The sequence below is a fragment of the Callithrix jacchus genome, chromosome 2, assembly GCF_049354715.1.
Source record: "Callithrix jacchus isolate 240 chromosome 2, calJac240_pri, whole genome shotgun sequence".
NCBI lineage: Eukaryota > Metazoa > Chordata > Mammalia > Primates > Cebidae > Callithrix > Callithrix jacchus.
The window spans coordinates 69,610,711-69,631,427 of NC_133503.1; the positions used below are offsets into that span (position 1 = coordinate 69,610,711).

At 54.0% G+C, this 20,717-nt stretch overlaps 2 protein-coding genes across 7 annotated transcripts in view; one reads left to right on the top strand and one right to left on the bottom strand.

Moving 5' to 3' along the window:
• GPRIN1 (G protein regulated inducer of neurite outgrowth 1) lies at nt 1–14,751 on the top strand. Of its 2 annotated transcripts, none has more exons than XM_035290653.3 (2): nt 1–301; nt 10,663–14,751. In XM_035290653.3, the coding sequence occupies exon 2, from the start codon at nt 10,706–10,708 to the stop codon at nt 13,742–13,744; it is 3,039 nt and encodes a 1,012-aa protein (XP_035146544.1). In that variant the 5' UTR covers nt 1–301; nt 10,663–10,705; the 3' UTR covers nt 13,745–14,751. The 2 variants fall into 2 exon arrangements, with proteins under 2 accessions (XP_035146544.1, XP_008988601.1); XM_008990353.5 differs by having other exon boundaries at nt 1–156.
• Nucleotides 14,752–14,786: 35 nt separating this feature from the next.
• The window catches only part of CDHR2 (cadherin related family member 2), a 41,304-nt gene continuing 35,373 nt past the window's right edge, over nt 14,787–20,717 (bottom strand). For all 5 annotated transcript variants that reach the window (XM_008990346.5, XM_054251905.2, XM_078364676.1 and 2 more), the window contains 9 exons: nt 20,554–20,642; nt 20,002–20,070; nt 19,818–19,895; nt 19,663–19,723; nt 19,462–19,586; nt 18,837–18,950; nt 18,676–18,756; nt 17,762–17,819; nt 14,787–15,029 (listed from right to left, as the gene is read on the bottom strand). In XM_008990346.5, coding sequence (XP_008988594.1) covers nt 14,886–15,029; nt 17,762–17,819; nt 18,676–18,756; nt 18,837–18,950; nt 19,462–19,586; nt 19,663–19,723; nt 19,818–19,895; nt 20,002–20,070; nt 20,554–20,642 — 819 coding nt within the window. In that variant the 3' untranslated portion in view covers nt 14,787–14,885. The remainder of the gene's footprint in view (nt 15,030–17,761; nt 17,820–18,675; nt 18,757–18,836; nt 18,951–19,461; nt 19,587–19,662; nt 19,724–19,817; nt 19,896–20,001; nt 20,071–20,553; nt 20,643–20,717) is intronic.

Genomic DNA, 20,717 nt, shown 5'->3' on the forward strand with positions numbered 1-20,717 from the left:
GGGAGCGCGGAGCCGGCGCTGGGGACGGCGGCGCGGAGTCTGCGGGTCCTCCCGCCAGCCCGGCCGGAGGCAGCCGAGGCCGGTCGGGCGGCGGCGACGGCGGCGGCGGGAGCCGGAGAGCAGCGCGCCCAGGAGCCGGAGCAGCGGCACTGCCCGGTAAGCGCCGCGCCCACACCCGCTGTCCTTCTGGGCGGGCGGCGGCAACCCCTTTGTCCGCTCACTGCCGCCCCGGAGCCGCTGTCCAGGGTCCTCGAAAGCCCTCCGGCGGCGGGGCTAGAACACTGCCCGCGCAGGAGCTCAGGTGTGTGCGCGCGGCTTGGGACGGCTGGTGTCGTTTTCCAGGCTCTTAGCCGGGGCGGGGCGGGGGCGGGTCCCGCAGCCCCGGGCCGAACATCCAAGGGGCCCGCAGGCCAGACTGCCCTGGCTGTGGGGTCCGCCCCACGCCGGGCCTTACCACCGCCCGCCGGCTTTGTTCGCACGGCCGTGCGGAAGGGGACGCTTCCCGCCACTGGGGGGAGGGCATCCTCCCGCGTTGATTCATCTTCCCCGGAGCGAGCTCAACGCTCCACTGGCTCCACTCGCACTACTGAGCACACTCGCTGTCACACACCCAGTGTGGCACACACTCCGGGGCGCGATCACACACCACCGCGTTCACGCACCGGCGCCGCATTTCCTCGAGTGAGGCCACAGGTCTACACGCACACACACAATGGCTGTTGGTCATTCCATTACACCCATACACGCGGCCACCTGTCACCCAGTGTACTGGGTGGGAGCCTTGCGTACACACCCCGGCACAGCTACACACTCACACAAGCCATCACAGATCACAGCATGGTCAACTCAACAGTACTCCCTGATCACAATACACTCGGGCCCACCCTGCTCTGGCCTGCTCACCCCAGCTCATGGTGTCCCTTGAGTACCCGGAGACCTTGGAGTAGACTGCCACCCTTGTGCACACACTCCCTCTTACACACACTCTGTATCTTAGCGTGCTGCCCACTCCCACCCACACTGGCCCACGTTTGCACATCCCTGAATGTCCATTCTTGACCTCCTATGGATGGATGGATGGTCTGAGGGCGGTTTCTGGAAGAAGGTCTGGTCAACCCCGTTAGATTCCTTCTCCCACTACAGCCCCGAGGAGACTTTGCTGCTCTGAGGGCACTAGGAGAGAAGGGGACAGGGGCAGCAGACTGGGATTCTCAGACACACTCACACGCGCACAGAGGCCCCTTAAGCCTTTGTTGGTCTTGTCAGCACAGGAAGATGTATTTGCAGGTGCTTGGCAGCTCTGGCCCTGTTTATGGGTATAAGAATGGCTTCATGCTGGAAAGAAATCCTAGAGGGAAAGGAATGGCTGGCCAGGTCTCTGTGGCCTGAATGGGCAGTCACAGAGGCTACTCTGCCTGGGAGCAGAACACAGGCACCTTTGCAGCACCAAGACAAGCTCTCCCATGAGTGAGACACCCACAGGGTCCAAGTAGTCCCCATGAGGCACAAACACACAGGCCAACACACAGGCCATTCAGTACATGTGGGGTGTACATACACACAAGCTCTTCTTGAGCAGAATATAGGAGCCAAGTCCTGGCCTCACAGTGGCCCAAGCAGGTACATACATCCACAAGCAGTCTGCTCACCGCTTTGTATGCCAGGTGAGCTGGCCCACATACCTAGCAGTCATTCCTACCTTCTGCCTCAGTCAGGCCACGCTCAACCTGTTTGTGCCCGAGTGTGATGGCTCATCTGCTCATAGGGTGCATGCATTCCCACAGGTGAGGGGATGTACGCAGGGGCACGGGGAGCTCTTGCTTCTTTTGCTGCATGCTCCTTGGCACTGTTGCCTGTGACGTCCACAGGCTTGGGAGAAGTCTTGGCCTGACCTCAAAAGGCAGAAAGGGGGTTTTAAGAACCAAGTGTCAGGCCAGGTGCAGTGGCTCATACCTGTAATCCCAATACTTTGAGAAGCCTAGGAAGGAGGATTGTTTGAGGCCAGGAATTTGAGACAAGCTTGGGCAACATAGCAAGACCCCCATCACTACAAAAAATTATAAGATTAGCTGGGTGTGATGGCACATGCCTGTAGCTACTTAGGAGGCTGATGAGGAAGGATTGCTTGAGCTGAAGAGTTGGAGTGGAGGCTACAGTCAGCTATGATTGTGTTACTGCACTTCAGCCCGGGCAACAGAGTGAGACCCTGTCTCTTAAAAAAAAAGGCCAGGTGTGGTAACTCACACCTGTAATTCCAGCATTTTGGGAGGCCGAGGCAGGTGGATCACCTGAGGTCAGGAGTTTAAGACCAGCCTGACCAAGACGGTGAAACCCCATCTCTACTAAAAATACAAAAATTAGCCAGCTGTGGTGGCAGGTGCCTGTAATGCCAGCTACCTGGGAGGTTGAGGCAGAAAATTGTTTGAACCTGGGAGGCAGAGGTTGCAGTGAGCCGAGCTTGCGCCATTGCACTCCAACCTACGGGACAGAGCAAGACTCCATCTCAAAAAAAAAAAAAAAAAAAAGGTGGGGGGGAGGGGGCCAGGGGTGATGGCTTACGCCTGTAATCCCAGCACTTTGGGAGGCTGAGATGAGTGGATCACCTGAGTTCAGGAGTTCAAGACCAGCCTTGTCAACATGGTGAAACCCCATCTCTTAAAAAAAAAAAAAAAAAAAAAAAAAAAGAGCCAGATGTCAGTGTCCACAATCTTAGAACTAACCCAGGCTTTGTGCTTGGACACAATTGGCTTTGAACCACAGCCTTCCCTCCCACCCCAGCTGTGTGCCCTTAGTCAAGTCTTCGCCCTCTGACTTTAGTGGCCTTATCTGTGAAATGGGATGATAATACCCTCCTCATGAGATTGCTGTGGGATCCAGATGATAAAAAGAGACTGAGGCTGTGTGCAGTTGCTCATGCCTATAATCCCAACACTTTGGGAGGCCGAGGCGGGCAGATTACTTGAGGCCAGGAATTCAAGACCAGCCTGGCCAACATGGTGAAACCCCGTCTCTACAAAAAATACAAAAATTAGCCAGGTGTGGTGGCGCATGCCTGTAGTCCCAGTTACTCGGGAGGCTGAGGCAGGAGAATCACTTGAACCTGAGAGGTGGAGGTTGCAGTGAACCGAGATCATGCCACTGCACTCCAGCCTGGGCGACAGAACAAGACTGTCTCAAAAAAAGAAAGAGAGTGAGCATGCTGGGCCCAGGTAATGGAGGTGGGTTCTAGTGGGTTAGTTGGGGGAGATAATGTGGGGCTCCAGGCCTGGGCTGCCTCTTGGAGAAGCAGCTAGAGGATCCTGAGGCCTCCCCAAGATCCAGGAAGGGCCCAACTTCCTGGATCTGTGAGCAGTAGAGCCTCAGGGAATGGTCTTGGGGCAGCTCTTAAACCCAGGGCTGGCCTACCTCTTCCAGATATAACTACATGCCCTCCCCCATTTCACAGATTGGAAACCTGAGACCCAGAGAGTAGAAAAACTCACTCAGAGTCATAGAGGATGTCAATGACTAAGCTAGGGCTTGACCCCACAACTTTCTACTTCCCTGACCAGGCTCTCCGTCCCTACCCTGGACTTTATCACATCTCAGAGACTGGGGACGGGGAAGCCTGGGGACTTTCAAAAGAGGCATGTTATCAGCTGAGCCAAGCTTGCCTCTCAGAACCTGTTTCTTCCTCTGGAAAACAGGACTCCAGCACCTGCCTGGTGGGTGTGTGGGATCTGCACATAGTAAGTGCTTGACTTGTGCAAGGTCACTTCCTGTCTTTCTTGGCATTGAGGTCAAGGGTCCAAACTCAGGTGGCTACAGGCCAGGAGGGTAACATACCTGAAGGGCTGGCTGTGAGAAAAACAACAGTGCAAATTCCATGATTGATGCTGGTAGACAGCCTAAGTGTCTAGGATACCATGGGGCAGGGTGGGGATTGTGGCTGATCGGAGAGTACACCCCCCATCTAAGGAGGCTGTCCCTTCAGGATTCCAGCTGAGTGTTGCCATGTAGGAAGAGCGCTCCGATTGCCAAGAGAAGCTGGAAATCTTACTGTCACATGAAATCTTCTAATGTTTAGAAGTTGATCAGTTAATTTCTTTTTAAAATTGATTTTAAAATTTGTTTAGCTCTGTGGGTCAAACAAGCACGTCTGAGGGTCAGGTTTTGCTGGTTTGTGTCTCTGCTGTAGGCCCTTTCCTCCCCTGTCCCCTCCTGAGAGCACAGCTGGGCTCTGACAGGCTGAGCAGATGAAAACAGGCCTTCCATAGACACAGCCCAGCCCTAACATGAGCAGAGTCAGGCACACCCCTCATTTTCTCTAATTCTCACTGTAGCCCTGGGGGAGCAGGAGGTGGGTTTTTCAGGGTCCCCAAGGAGGAGAAAGGCCTTGCTTGAAGTCACAGAGCTGGTAAGCGGTGGGCTGTCCTGACTTTCTGCCCAGGCTTCAACCAGGAAGAGGAGCTTGTTGGCTGTGCTGCTGTGTGAGGACCCCAGGGCTGGTCTTCCAGGGCTGAAATGAGGGGTAGTTAGGGCCCAGAGCACCCCTCCTATATCCTTTGCTGACTCCTTCCAGTTCCAGCCTATACTCCCTGTACTCCAGCCAAGCAGCTGTTGAATTCCTATTTTCTAGAGGAGGAAACAGGCAGGCATGATAGGCAGATCCTGGTCCTCACTGGAACCTGGGCCCCTTCTCTTCCCTCTCTGTCTCTCTTTGATTTAGAGACAGTTTCTCGCTCTGTTACCCAAGCTGATCATAGCTCATTGCAGCCTCAAACTCCTGGGCTCAAGAGATCCTCTTGCCTCAGCCTCTGGAGCAGGCAGGACTATGAGTATGTGCCGCCACACCTGGCTAATTTCTTTTTGTTTTTTTTATTTAAACTTTTTGTAGAGATAGGATCTTGCTATGTTGCCCATGCTGGTCTGGAATGCCTGGCCTCAAGTGATCATCCCATCTTGGCCTCCCAAAGCACTGGGATTACAGCCGTGGTGCTCAGCCCCTGGCCCCTTTCTCTTGACCATCTTCCCCATCACCCTGGCTTATAACATCCTTTTCCATAGCCCAAGGGCCAGATGGATCAGAGGTTGCAAGCTGGTGACCTAGAGGTCAAAGTTGGCTCATGAAAGTGTTTTGGCCAAGCGTGGTGGCCCCTGCCTATAATCACAGCACTTTGGGAGACCAAGGCAGCCAAGTCACTTGAGGCCAGGAGTTCGAGACCAGCCTGGCCAACATGGTGAAACTCTGTCTCTAATAAAAATTTAAAAAATTATCTGGGGCCAGGCACAGTGGTTCATGCCTGTAATCTTAACACTTTGGAAAGCCGAGGCGGGAGGATCTCGAGGTCAAGAGATTGAGACCATCCAGGCCAACATGGTGAAACCCCGTTTCTACTAAAAAATACAAAAAGTTAGCTGGGCGTGGTGGCACACACCTGTAGTTTCAGCTACTCGGGAGGCTGATGCAGGAGAATTGCTTGAACCTGGGAGGCAGAGGTTGCAGTGAGCCGAAATCGCAGCACCACTGCACTCCAGCCTGGCACCTCATGACAGAGTGAGACGCTGTCTCAAAAAAAAAAAAAATTAGCCGGGCATGGTGGTACACACCTGTAGCCCTACTAGCTACTCAGGAGGCTGAGGCACAAGAATTGCTTGAACCCGGGAGACAGAGTTTGCAGTGAGCCAAGATTGCACCACTGCATGCCAGTCTGAGCGACAGAATGAGACTCTGTCTCAAAAAAAGAAGTTTTGTTTAGCCTGTATTTTTTTTTTTTTTTTTTGAGACGGAGTTTCACTCTTGTTACCCAGGCTGGAGTGCAATGGCACGATCTCGGCTCACCGCAACCTTCGCCTCCTGGGTTCAGGCAATTCTCCTGCCTCAGCCTCCCGAGTAGCTGGGATTACAGGCACGCGCCACCATGCCCAGCTAATTTTTTTGTATCTTTAGTAGAGACGGGGTTTCACCATGTTGACCTCCATGGTCTCAATCTCTTAACCTCGTGATCCACCCGCCTCGGCCTCCCAAAGTGCTGGGATTACAGGCTTGAGCCACCGCGCCCAGCCCTAGCCTGTATATTTTTTAAATGAGCCAATATTTAAAAATACAGATATCCAGATTTATGACTAACTAAAAAAAAAAATTAGGAAACCTGGCGGCGCAGAGGCCACATTCACTTCCCTGCTTAAATACTTCCAAGGGGCCAGAAACAGTGGCTCACTAGATACTAGGTATAATCTTAACACTTTGGGAGGTGGAGGTGGGAGGATCACTTGAGCCTAGGAGTTTGGCTCTTAGACAAGGCTGGGCAACATGGCAAAACCTCATCTCTACAAAAATTAACCCAGCATGGTGGCACACACCTGTAGTCCCAGCTATTTGGGAGGTGGAGGTGGGAGGATTATTTGAGCCCAGGAGGTCAAGGCTGCAGTGAGCCACTGCACTACTACCTGGGCAACAGGGTGAGACCTTGTCTCAAAGAAAAATAAAATACTTCCAGGATTTCCCAGTGCCCTTAGGCTAAACCCTACTCCTACACCATGTCTCATGTGATCAGCCACCTCCTCAGCTGCCACCCCTCATTTCCAACTCCCTTCCAGCTTATCATGGCTGGCTCAGTTGGTAACAGCCTCAGAGGGGCCTTTCTTGACCTCATGTCTAAACCAGCTTCCCACTCCTTTGTCTTCACAGCATCCATTATTTGAAATTATATGATTTATTTGCTACTTGTTTGCTACCCTCCCTCCAATCTTTCTGCATCTATAAATCAGGGACTCCACATTTCTTATTCACTGCTGTATCCCCAGTCCCAAGAATAATACCTAGAACATTGCCTGTATGCTCAGTAAATGTTGAGTTAATGGAATAATTCCTAATTGGCCACCATTGGCAGGAATTGAGTGCAGTTGTCCCTTTAGAAGGGGCCAATGTCCTCTAGTTTTCCACAGTCCCCACCACACTCCCTCTTGTCTCCTTCAGTCTGAGGATGTCAGGAGTCTTTCATCATCTCCTTTGCTCAATTGCTTTCCTTATGGGAGAAAAAAACATTTATCTGTGTCCATATCACTATCAAAAGGCCAAAAACGAAGATGGACTCAATTCATACCACTCAATTTTGATGCCTGCCTGACCCCTGCAGGCTGGTAACCATCCAATGATCCAAAGAATTCCAGCCGGACCTCTCCCATGCTTCTGCCTGCTTCCTACTGCCTCCTGGATGTCACCCCCTATAAGTCCCATGGGCACTCCAGTTCTATTTCCGAAACCCTGTGCCCATGATCCTCTACAAAACTGTTTGTCCTCCTGTGTCCCCCTCTTAGTGATGGTTCCCCTCCCCCACCTCATAAGCCAGAGCCTAGAGGACCCAGTAGTGAACAGTATCAACTGTGTTCCTATCCAGAGACTTGAGGTCTGGCCAGGGACCCAGAGGTGTAAATGGCTAGATTCAGAGTGACATGAGCATTGTTAGAGGAAGAACAAGAGGCTGCAGGAATCCCCAGGAAACTGGTAGCCAAAGAAGGCCCACTAGAGGAGGAGGCCTTTAAACGGAGACCTGAAGGTGTAATAAAGAGACAGCCAGGCAAGCAGGGAGGGAGAGTTTCCTCCAGAAGAGGGTGCATAGAGGCTGAGATGCAGGGAGAGAGAGAGAGAGCATGCATGTGCGCGTGTATGTGTGTGTGTGTGTGTGCGTGTACCTGTTTTGGGTGTGGGAGTGGGTAATGAATGAAAGATAAATTCCAGCACTTCAGTAGATACGCAGGGGCTTAGGAGCATATTAAAGAGCTGGACTTGACCCCAAAGGTAAGAGGGAGTCATTAAAGGTTTCTCTCTGTTGTCCATTAGAAAAAAAAAAGGCTATGCACACACATAACCACAATGTAAACATCACAAGGGGGCGCACAAAGAAAAGTTTCTCCCACCCTCAGATCCCCATCCTTCCTTCTGAGAGGCAGTCACTGCTAAAAGTGTTATAGGATTCCATCCAGAAATTCTCTCTTTATAAATAAACCCATCCATGTGTGTCCTTTTCCTTGTTTACATGTGTGGGATCCTAGTAGCCATGCTGTCCCCTAGCTTTTTTCCATTAATTTATCTTGCATGCTTTCCATCATCACCCCACACCTTCTAGTAGCTGCCCGGTGCTCCATGTGGTTGTCCCACAGTTCACAGAACCTGCCTCCTGGTTTTGTTCTCATCACCAGCCATGCCCTTGTGCTCCCCAGGACCATTTTCAGGACCCCAGGTCTATCTTCAGGACCATGCCTAGAGGTGGGCTTGGTGACTCAAATGCTATGTGCGTTGTAAACTTTGATAGAAATTGATCAATGTCCTTCCAAAAAGATTACAACCAATTTACATTTCCGGCAAGAATGAGGAGGGTTTTGAGCCAGGGAGGGTACAGTTGAATGTGCATCTTAGGTCATTCAGTCATTCATGGAACAAATTTGTGTGGGGATCTTCCTTGCTTACGGCACGTGTGCCAGGTCTTGACTCTGGGATATACCAGATAGCACAGCAAAGTCCCCACCTCCTGGAGCTGGCAATCTAATGAGAGCAATGATCAAAAGCAATAAATGAATATATGTGATATGTCAGATGGTGACAGGTACTATGGAGAAAAACTGAGCAGGATAAGAGGGTGGAGGATGCCAGCCAGAGCTGGGAGGAGGCTGTTTTACACTGCATGGGTCAGGGAGAGCCAACCATGCAGATATTTGGGAGAGGAAGCTCTCCATGCAGAAGAAGCAGGCAGCACCAAGGCACGGAGGCAGGCATGTTCAAGGCTCAGCAAGGCAGCCAGCATGGCTGAAGCAGCGTGAGGGAGAGGGAGAGCAGCAGCAGAAAGGGTTGAGGAGCTGACAGGGTCTGAAGATACAGGGGCTTCTGAGCCATTCTAAAGGAGTTTACTTTGCATGGGATAGAGAGACACTGCCTGGTTCTGAGGAGACTGGGGGTTATGATCTGCCTCTGGTTTTACTAAGATCCCTCTGGCTGCTGTGTTGAGAATAAGCTATGGGGGCAAAGGAAAAATCAGGGATAATCCAGGTGAGAGATGGTGGGGGTTTCACCCAGGGCAGTGGCTAGATGCTGGATATATTCTGAAGGTAGCTCCATTGTGTTTTGCTCATAGATGAGACGTGGGGTGTGAAAGTCAAGGGTGACTAGGGATTTGGGCCTGAGCATTAAGGCGATGGTTTTGGAGCAGGTCTGGGGAGATCAGGAGCTCTGCTCACTTTGGCTACTGAGTGTGTAATGGAATGGTGTTGTTTGTAGGTCCAGCTGCCTGCTGGACCCTCTTCTTGAATGTCCCCCAGGTACCACAAACTCAGCTTGTCTAAAACAGATCTCCCCCTTCCCTGTATCTCCTGCCCAGCACCATCACCCAGCAGCCCTCACCCTAGCCAGTACCATGTAGACCACTCCTGCTGTTACCAATACAGCCTGTCAGTTTTCCTTTGGATTTCTCAGTTCTGCCTTTAACTACCATCTCCAGGCCCTCTGCTGTGCTGTCTCTCATTGAGATTCCTGCAACTGCTCAGGGCCTATTGCAGAGAAGGGACTAGGTGAATGAATGAAGGATTAAATGAATGAAAGATTAAATGAATGATTAACCAGCTTCCTCATAGGTCTTGACCAACCCCTCTCCTCCTTCAGCCCAGCCTCCATACCATCCCAGAGGGATCTTTGAAAACCACACATCTGACTATGTCCCTTCCTTTATTATAAACCATTCACAGCTGTCCAGGGCCTACACAGACATAAACTGGTGACCTACAGGCAAGTCTTGTTTGGCCCACATAGTGTTTGGGGTTTTTTTTTTTTAAAAAAAACTTGAATTAATTAGCATATTTTACATTAAAGTCTGGATTTCCCACTTAAGCAACTGGAAGAGTTGGTATTACCAGGTTGCATTTCTCCAGGATAGCACTTGGGTGATAGAGTAGTGGTTCTCCCTTTTTTAAAAAAATTTATTATTTTTATTTGTATTTATTTTTGAGACAGAGTCTCACTCTGTTGCCTAGGCTGGAGTGCAATGGCATGATCTTGGCTCACTACAACCTCCACCTCCCAGGTTCAAGTGATTCTCCTGCCTTAGCCTCCCAAGTAGCTGGGATTATAGGTGTGCACCATCACACCTGCCTAATTTTTTTGTATTTTTAGTAGAGACAGGGTTTCACCATGTTGGCCAGGCTGGTCTTGAACTCCTGACCTCTAGTGCTCCATCTGCCTCAGCCTCCCAAAGTGCTGGGATTACAGGCGTGAGCCACTGCATCCAGCCATCCCTTTAAAGAGAGCTTGTGCTCTCTTGTTTGTGGTAGTCCGCACCACTCCCTTTTGTCTTATACCCCTGTGACATCAGAGTTTGCAGCCCCTGGCCTAGAGGACAAAAGTATAACTTCTGGATAGTGTGTTACATGGGGTGGGGCTGAACATGGAGGGTCGATGGTAGGCAAAGTTGAAAAGTTAGGCTGTGGCCAAGTTTCGAAGGGCCTTAAATGTCATTTTAAGATGTCTTTATGAAGAGGGCCACTAAGAGCAGTGAAGCAGGGGAGTGACATGCTTGGGTTTGTGTTTTTAGCCAGATGGGGCACAGCACAGCACTCAGTGAGGAGGGGGAGAAGGAAGAGGCTCCTCCCCCACTGAGCATCGGGAAGTCTGAGTCAGCTCTCTCTCTATTTCAGAACCAGACAGCAGCCTTTTGTGCAGGCGTGGTCATGAGGGCAGATGGGCAGTGCTGAAGACCCGGCCTGGCTCCAGTTGCTTCAGAAGGACTCCAGCCCCCCAGGACTCGGGCCCACAGCCTTCTGCCCACAGGATGGGAGCCTGGGGGCTGACAGCTGGGCCATGAGGGATTACTGCCCCTCCCAGCAAAAGGCAAGCCCTGCATACCCCAGGCACACTTCTGACCAAAGCCCAGGCATGGAGTCTAGACACAGAAGCCCCAGTGGGGCTGGGGAAGGAGCCTCCTGCTCTGATGGCCCTGGAGGGAGCCTGGTCTGCCCCTCCCCAACTTGCTTCTCTCCCCAGGAGGCAGCCTCCAAGGAGACATTGGAGGCACATGAAGCCACCATCTCAGGAACACCAGAAACCACCATGTTTGGGAAGCTAGAGCCTGTGTCCTCTGTGAAAACTGAGCCCAAATCCTCAGATGACAGAAATCCTATGTTCTTGGAGAAGATGGATTCCAAGTCCTCAAAGCAGGCAGATTCCACTTCCATAGGAAAGGAAGATCCTGGGTCCTCACGGAAGGCAGATCTCGTGTTTACAGCAAAGGCAGAGCCTGAAATCTTGGGAAAAGGGGATCCTGTGGCTCCTGGAAGGATGGATCCCATGACTCTAAGAAAGGAAGATCTTGGATCCCTGGGAAAAGTAGATCCTTTGTGCTCTAGCAAGATGGATACAGTGTCACCAAGGAAGGAGGATCCTGGATCTTTGAGAAAGGTGGATCCTGAGTCCTCAGACAAAGTGGACCCTGTATTCCCAAGAAAGGAGGAACCCAGGTATTCAGGAAAAGAGCATCCTGTGTCCTCAGAAAAGGTGAGTCCTACATCTGCAGAAAAGGGAGATCTTGTGTTGTTGGGAAAGAGAGTTCCTGGGCCCTTGGGAAAGACAGATCCTTTGTCCTTGGAAAGCACAGATTCTGCATCCACAGGAAAGACAGAGCCTGGACTCCTGGACAAGCTGACTCCAGGCTCATCAGACAAGAATGGGCCTGTATGCTCTGGGATAGGGGCTCCTGGGTCCTCAGGAAGGCTAGATCCTACATGCTTGGGGATGGCAGATCATGCATCTGTGGGAAATGTAGAAATTGTACCCGCCACAAAAGAGGACTCCCGGTTCCTGGAAAAGATGGATCCTGCCTCCTCAGGAGAGGGGCATCCTGTGTTGTCCGTCCACACGGACACCACAGCTTCAGCAAAGACAGATCTCACGTCTTTGAAAAATGTGGATCCCATGTCTTCAGGCAAGGTAGATCCAGTTTCTCTGGGAAAGGTGGACCCTGTGTGCTCAGGAACACCAGAGCTTTTGTCTTCCGGGCAGGCAGAGCGTGTGTCCATGGGAAAGGCAGAAACTGTATCCTCAGGAGAAGAGGACCCAGTGTCCTCCAGAAAGGAGGACCCCATATCTGTGGGAAGTAGAAAAACATCATCTGAAAAAGTGAATCCTGAGTCTTCGGGAAAGACAAACCCTGTGTCTTCAGGTCCAGGCAATCCCAGGTCCTTGGAGACAGCAGGTCCCCCATTTGCAGAAAAGGCTGAGCCAGTGACTGGGGGAAAAGGAGATCCCCTGTCCTTAGAGAAGGCAGGTCTGGTGGCCTCTGGAAAGGCCACTCCCACAGCCTCAGGGAAGGCCGAGCCCCTGGCTGTGGGCAAAGAGGACCCTGTGAGCAGGGGAAAGGCAGATGCTGTCCCCTCTGGACAAGGGGATTCTGTGTCTATAGGTAAAGTGGTCTCAACTCCAGGAAAAGCCATCCCGGTGCTCTCGGGGAAGGTGGATCCTGTGTCCTTGGGAAAAGCAGAAGCTGTCCTAGAGGGAAAGGTGGATTCTCTGCCTCTAGAGAACGGGAATCCTGTTAACACCACAAAGGCAGATCCCAGGGCCTCAGGGAAAGCAGAGCCGCAGTCTGGCCGTAAAGCAGAAACAAAGCTCCCTGGGCAAGAGGGCGCTGCAGCACCAGGAGTAGGGGCTGTGTCTTTGAAACAGGAGACACCACAGGCCTCAGAGAAGGTGGATCCTGGATCCTCCAGAAAAGCAGAGCCCCTTGCCTCAGGGAAGGGAGAGCCTGTCTCACTAGGGAAAGCCAACTCTGCACCTTCCAGAAAAACAGAGTCCCCATCCTTGGGGAAGGTGGGCCCCCTGATTCTGGAGAAGGCCACGCCATCCTCCTGCAGGCAGTCAGACCACAAAGCCCTGAGCTCAGCCCGGCCTCCTGAGGGTGCCAGGGGCAGTGAAGGCCTCGTGGAGCCGAAGCCCGAGCCCGTGTCCAGCGCCGAGGCCTCCAGCCTCGTCCAGAAAGACCTGGCAGCTGCTGGGGCCAAGAGAAGCCCCCGCCCAGAGGTCACAGCGCCCCCAACGGGGCCGCGGACTCGCGACAACTTCACCAAGGCTCCGTCATGGGAAGCGAGCGCCCCGCCACCGCCGCGCGAGGACGCAGGCACTCAGGCGGGCGCGCAGGCCTGCGTCTCGGTAGCTGTGAGCCCCATGTCTCCGCAGGACGGCGCGGGGGGCCCGGCCTTCAGCTTCCAGGCAGCGCCGCGCGCACCCAGCCCGGCGTCCAGGCCGCCGTCGCGCCGAGATGCGGGCCTGCAGGTGTCGCTGGGTGCCGCCGAGACGCGCTCCGTGGCCACCGGGCCCATGACACCTCAAGCCGCCGCACCGCCCGCCTTCCCCGAAGTGCGGGTGCGGCCCGGCTCGGCGCTGGCGGCCGCCGTGGCGCCCCCGGAGCCGGCGGAGCCCGTGCGAGACGTGAGCTGGGACGAGAAGGGCATGACTTGGGAGGTGTATGGCGCCGCCATGGAGGTGGAGGTGCTGGGCATGGCCATCCAGAAGCATCTGGAGCGACAGATCGAGGAACACGGCCGCCAAGGGGCCCCCGCGCCGCCGCCCGCCGTCCGCGCCGGCCCGGGTCCGGGCCGTTCCGGCTCGGTACGCACGGCGCCCCCCGAAGGCGCTGCCAAGCGTCCACCCGGCCTCTTCCGCGCACTGCTGCAGAGTGTGCGTCGGCCGCGGTGCTGCTCACGGGCGGGACCCACGGCTGAGTGATCTGCCCCCACTTTTGTACGCCCGAGTGTCCGACCTTTTCATGCTCCCTTCTTGACCACAGGCCCCTAGAAGGGATCCCCTCTGCGTGCCACAGGCCTTCGAGAGGGTGTGCAGCCTCTAGGGCTGTTGCATCCCAGTCTTTCCAGCCCCCTCCCATCACAAACACAGATGAACCCCATCTATCAAGCTCCCTTGTGGCCCTGGGCCCACGAACCCGGCCAGCCCTGACACCCCACTGTCTCCTCACAGCCCCCAGATCTACTCCCTCCCAGTCTCACTGGGTGACCACGGGGAACTGCTCAGCACCCCCACCTCCCACCCCATGAGAGCTGAAGTAAGCTCCTGAGATATCCAGACCGGTGTGTTGTGGTCTCCAGTGGGGCTAGATCCCCAGAACAGGGAGAGACTGCATGCAAGTCTGAGTGGCAGAAGCTTCAAGTGGGTGAGGATCGGTGTGTGAGACCTCCAGTTGGGCACAGCTCTGAATGTGAGTCCCTGGGCTGCATGTGAGGTAGAAGGAGTGTGAGTGTCTCCACGCAGTGGCTGGCCCCGTGGCTGGGGCGTCTCTTGCATGCTGTTGGTGGTCCTTCCCTAGTTCCCTGTTCCCCACACCTGGTTCCAGCCCCAACCCCTCTCCCACTGAATCACAGGTTCAAGATTCCCAGAGAGGACAAAGGCAGCTACAGGAAGTGCCCTGGGTCTCAGCTGAGAGAGTCACAGAAAGGCCAGAGGGTCTCAGGTCTGGAGGTCACAGCTGGGCTCACAGAAGCTCTTGGGCCCTGGCATCCTGGGTGACAGATGTTCTTGGGTATTGGGGACAGGACAGAGAGTTCATTCTATAACCACAGTTGTCTTTTAAAGGTCACCCTCTCCAGCCCCTTGTCCCCACTGTGCTGTGAGCCCCACAAGTCCCTTATGACCACTCAGTGCCCTGTCCCCACCCCTCCAGCCACAGTTTTTGGCTACCAACTGTCACAGTATACATTGGTAATAAAATCTTTCCCCAACCCCTGTCTGCCGTGGTTGGCCAAAAGCAGGAGTAGGCAGGGCAGCGTGGATATATTATCATCTCCAGGGAGACAGGTGCTGTGAGGGTGTGGTGGGGCCTCTTCAAGGGGAATCAGAAGAGTGGGGGCCCCTGTCACAGGTCCGTGGTGTCCAGGCCAGCGTTGGTGTAGGACAGCTCCTCCAGCTGCTGTCCACTCACACCTGCCTGGCGTCCTGACAGCACCAGGTTCAGGGGCTCTGGATCTGGCCCTGGTGATGGTGGCCTATGGCGCAGCTCCTGCAGGGAGAGGGAGAGGAGGTGTGAAGGGCAAGGCAAGGTGGGGCAAGCGCCCGAGGCCCTAGGGAAGTGGGTGGGCTTCAAGCCCAGGACCAATGGCTCATTGGTAGGGTTCCTACCCTGCCCCTCCTGGGGCCTCTGGTCCAGGCTGTGTCCCAGACGTGGCCCTGGCTAGTGGTGATGCAGATGGTGGGGGTGCCTGGGGGGTCAACTCTGGCCTTTTCCCTGCCCACCAACACTGTGGCACCCTGCTGTTCTGCCCAGTCCTGAATAATGCTGGGCCCTGTGTCCTGTGCAAAGGAGCCAGCCCAACATAGTCCCTGTCCCCGTGCTCTCGGCAGGCACCATGTGGGTCGAGGTCCATCCATTACCTCAGCCACCTACTGAAATAGTCTAAAGGAGGGAACATGTGCCCTCTTCACAGATGTGGAAACTGTGGCTCAGAGAGCTCTACTGGTGAAGGGGAGCAGACCACTGGTCTTACTGGTTCAAAAGCATGTCCACGGTGTGACAATGCCCTGGTTGAATTTGATGTCTCTTTTTGCTGCCCTCAGAGGGATGCCGCCCATGCAGTTCATCATGGAACTCACTCACTCATCTCTTCCTACCCTTCCTCTTCACCACCCCGCCCTGCGACATGCTGTGCATGTGTGTGTGCGTGCGCACGCGCACACACAACCCCCTGCTGTGGAATAGCCAGGCCCCCAGGCTCAGTTGCTCTGCTGCAGAGACACCCACAGGGCCAGACCCTGGCCACCCCCGCCCTCCCCAGGGCTTTCCAAGGGCTTTTTCTAGACTGAGGCTGTTCTGGTGCCTAGTAAGCAGTGGAACATCTGAGGGGCTAAGCATTCTGCCTGTGTTCCTCAGAGCCCTCAAGGCAGACCCTGAGTGGAAAGCTGCAGGCTCATTGACACCCAGGATCATATGACCTGCTACCAGAGACCAAAGACGTGGGTTCTGGTCTGCTCCTGCCCTGCAAGCTGTCCCACCGTGAGCAAGTCAGTACCCCTCTCTGGATGTCAGTTTCCTTGCTCGTTATTTGGGGAAGTTAGAATGATAATCTCTCCAGTTACTCACACCTGCCACACAGACATGTATGGAGCTTAGACAAGTCAGGGCACCAAGAGATTCCTGGGAAAAGGATCCACCTGCACTCCCCTACCCCAGCCACGGGAGAGCAGGGGGCAGACAGCTCCCAAGAAGGTCCCGTGGCCTTGTGGGCCTGCCCAGAGACCCCTAAGACTCACTCACTGCTGCATTAGAGGGGGCAGAGCCTTGGGCAGCTTCTCAGAAATAGAACAACCCCTTGCCCTCCCAGGAGAAAGTCTGAGCAATATTCTGGCTTTGAAGACTTTCAGTGACTTGTCCCCACTCCCTTTCCAGACCTTTCTCCTATTTCGCTGCCCCTCCACAGTCCACAGATCCAGCCACACCTCAGGGGGTCCCTAACTCCACTCCCTCAGCCTTGGACCAGCATCAGCCTCTGCCACAGGCTATGAACGCCAACAGACAAGACTGTTCCTTTGCCTCAGTTTCCCAGATACGTTCATTAGAGTTTTGGCCGCTAACCATTTCCTAGCATCTACCCAGAGGCCTCCAGCACTGCCTGACTGCCTGCATTATTACCCATACAACCATACCTAGGGCCCATCCAGAGGCTTCTGTGCCAGATTCCCTTCACTGTGTTATACCTGGGCCCCTGTGCAGCACTCTATCATTTTAAAGACCAAGAGAGGCTTCAGTTGACCAAATCTTTCCACATAAGGAGTCCTCAGAGGAAACAAATTCTGAACCATGAGGTCAGGGTGGGAGCCCCTGATGAACAGGGACCTGGCCAAGCCCAGAACCCATACTGGGGGAAAATGTGAGTGGATCACCCCAACACACACACACAACCTCAGACTGTCACAGCTCCAGTGGGCCTTAGTATCTCCTCCAGAGGTGGCTTTCAAAGTGGGAAGGAGAAAGGGCGGTTCCTTCTGTTTCCAGAGACCCACCCCTCCAGGTGCAGGAGCACCCCGCACTCAGCCCGTTGACCTGCTCCAGCGGCCTCCACCGTGCCTGCACCTTTGCACCCTCTGGGCAGCTTTTATAACAGGTCCATGCCCAGGCTCCACATGGGCCATCAGAAACAGAACTCTTGGTCTTTAAAATGCTAGAATGTTGCACCCATGGGCCTGGGTGTGACCTGGGCATTGGTATTTTTCAAGAGCTCTTCAGGTGCTCCTACACAGCAGGCCAGGCTGTGAACATTTGATCTCACCTAACCAACTTACCTGTTGAACAGATGTTGTTTGAGCCCAACTTCTCGCCTTTTCTAGACTATGCTTGTTCCCCTCTAGATCTCCCCTCACCCCCAGCTGGCTTTCCTATAACAGCCAAGGAAGGCTGGAAGCAGATTGTTGAGCCAAATTGAGTTTGTGCCAAGTGGTTCTTACACCTGCCCTTATTTAATCCTCACATTGGCCCTGCATGGCTGATGTTCCCATCCCCATTTACAGGTGAAAAAACTGAGAAAGTGGAGGCAGGAAAGCATGCACTCAGGGTCACACAGTGAACCAGTGGAGGAGCAGGAATTAGACCCCATTCCAAAGCCACAGGGCTTCCTGGGGCCTGGTGCTGAGAAGCAGAGTTGCCCATGTCCACAGCGGCTCCCTCGAGCTCTGTCCTGAACCCCTCCACAGAAGAACCCAAGTTGGAATCTCCAGACACCAATTCATCTCCCATCTTGCCTTGATTTCCTGACTGTTCTTGTCCACATCCACAGAGTTGTCATCCAGGGAGTTGAGGCTGTAAGAGAGGTGATGGAACGCAGATGTTGGCAGGCCCAGCCCTCCCTTACAGTGCCCAAGAATCACCACCTATATCGCCACCATCACCATCACAACTACCACAATCACCATTACCACTGTCATCACAAACACCGTCACCACCATCACCACCACCACCACCATCACCATAACCTCAACACCAACACCAGCACCACCACCATCACCATCACATCATCACCACCATTACCATCACCATCATCACAACCACCATCACCACCATCACCATCACCTCAACACCAACACCACTACAACCATCACATCACCACCATCACCATCACTACCGTCACCATCACCTCACCACCATCACCACCACAACTACCACCATCATGACCACCACACCATTGTCATCACCATCACCTCCACCACCACCACCACCACCATCACATCATCACCTCACCACCATCACCACCACCATAACTACCACCATCATGAAGACCACACCATTGTTATCACCACCATCACCACCACCACGATCACCACCACCACAACCATCACCACCTCAACACCGTCACCACCACCATCATCATTGTCATCATCACCACCATCACCTCAACACCAACACCATCATCACCACCAACATCATTATCATCATCACCATCGTCACCACTATCACCTTCGTGACCATCACCATCACCTTACCACCATCACCACCATAACTACCACCACTACCATGACCACCACCATCACCACCAACACCATCACTCCCACCAACAACACCATCTTCATAACCATCATTGCCACCACCATCATCATCATCACCCTCACTACCTGTATCACCACCACCACCTAGCATGGCTGTGAGGGGTACTGCTCACCTGACATAGTCCAAGTCACTGGAGGAGGAGAGGTACTCCAAGCTCAGGTCTTTGTTAGGGAGGTTCAGCATAGGGTTGGCTCTGGAGAGAAAGCCTGGTCAGGTGGCCTGGCCCTCTGCCACCCCACCAGGCCTCCTACCTAGCCTTTGATCCCTGCTTACCGTTCAGTGTTGTACATGTTAGTCCCTGGGATGGGGAGGGCTGAGGGCATCACCCCCGCTGCTGTCTTTCGGGCCTCCTTGGCGGCCTTCATAGCTCGAAGCTTCCGGTTGTAGCTGTGGGGAACCAGGAGGGGGGTCACACTGTTGCTGCACACCTATTGCATGCCCAGTGGAGGCCCTGAGAGTGTGGCTTCGCAAGATCCTGGGAGGCGAGTTTTAGCTCTATTTTACAGTGGGTAGAAGAGCCAGAGAAGGCAAGTGATTTCCTGCAGGTCACATAGCCAGTGACAAAGCTTGAAGTCAAACCCACATATGGCTGCTGACTCTATATATGTTGGAAAAAGCAGCAGCATCTATTAAATGCATAGTGTGTGTCTCATTGGGTGTAAAATACACATCGCTTCCATGAGTGCACTAAGAAATCTAGTGTCATGCCTGTTCACAGATGAGGACACTGAGGCTCAGGGAGGGCAGGTGGCTCACCCAAGATCTCACACTGGGTCACTGGGGAGTGAATGCACGTATACCTATGCCTAAACTCCAGCTCTTTCCACCCCCACCCCCTGATGTCTTGGGTGGTGAGAGAAGGTGAAGGTTGGAGACATGGAGGCAATGGGAGCTGCACCTCTTCCGCACACACATGAAGGCCGTGGTCATGATCACAAGGACCAGCAGCAAAGCCACTCCCAATCCTATGATGACACTGATGAGCTGATTCAATGGGTCTGACTCCTGGCTCTTCTGGGCACCCTGCAGAAGGATGAGTGTGAGGGAGACTGTGGGGGCCCCTCAGATTCACCTGCTACCCCACTCTGCCCGCACTCACCAGCACCACCAGCCCCAGCCTCAGCAGCTGCGTCAGCGAGTCCTGATTACTCCGGATTATCCTGGCCACAGAACTCCACTTAGGCCTGAGGGACCTTGGCACACCCCAGACTTCCTGCTCACTCTAACGCCTGCCCCAGGGGCAGCCCTACTCACACGCTTAGCTCATCAAGGGTCAGGGCTGTCCCATTGGGGAAGACAAAGTAGGCATCAAGGTAGGAGTTGGCTCGGGCCCTGGAAGGGGACAGAGTTGAAGAGTCAGCAGCCTGGACCACCCAACGGGCCCCTCCTGCTACCGATTCTCCCCCTCACCCCCACCTCCAGGTCTCTGGGCACTCACCGAGCTGCAGAATTTATGTCCTGAATGTCTACAATGTACACTGTAGTCCTGGTCGCCTGGGTAAGAGCCCTGCAAAGGGAGCAGATGTCACAGAGGCCTGGAGTAGGAGCCTTAGCCCCTATGGCACAGGGTAGGGCATAGGGTAGGGGCCTATGCCAGTGGAATTTGGAATTGTGTGAGTGAGAAAGGGGCACCTCCTCTGGACAGCTCTGTTGGCTGAGTAGGTAGCACTTCATGCAAATTACAAGAGGAAATCTCTTCCTCTGGAGCTGGGTTAATAGATTAGCATGCAGAGTGCCCTTGTGCAGTGCACAGCCTTCACAACTGTACATGGCAGCCCTATTCCAAGGCCTCCCTCTGCCCTTGGCTGGGTATGGGCTTCTGGGGACATGCAAAAACATGGTGCAGGTTAAGGTACATGGTTAAAGACAGGGACAAGGTCAAATGTGGGTCAGGAACAGGATTGAGAGACATCCCATCAAGGTTTTGTCAGAGACCAGGCTCCTACACCCTGTTCTTCCCACGGCTCCCTCCCGGGATCCCCAGACCTACGCAGTAATCTCCTGTCTGTTGGCGCCCACCTCCTCCCTTGGTGTGGAGAACTGCAGCCGCACGCGGTAACTCTGATCTACGGTGAAGAGCTGGGGGAAGAGGGTGTGCAGGAGATGGGGCATGAGGGACCCTGGGGGCTGACAGAGGGCATTGAGGGCTGGAGG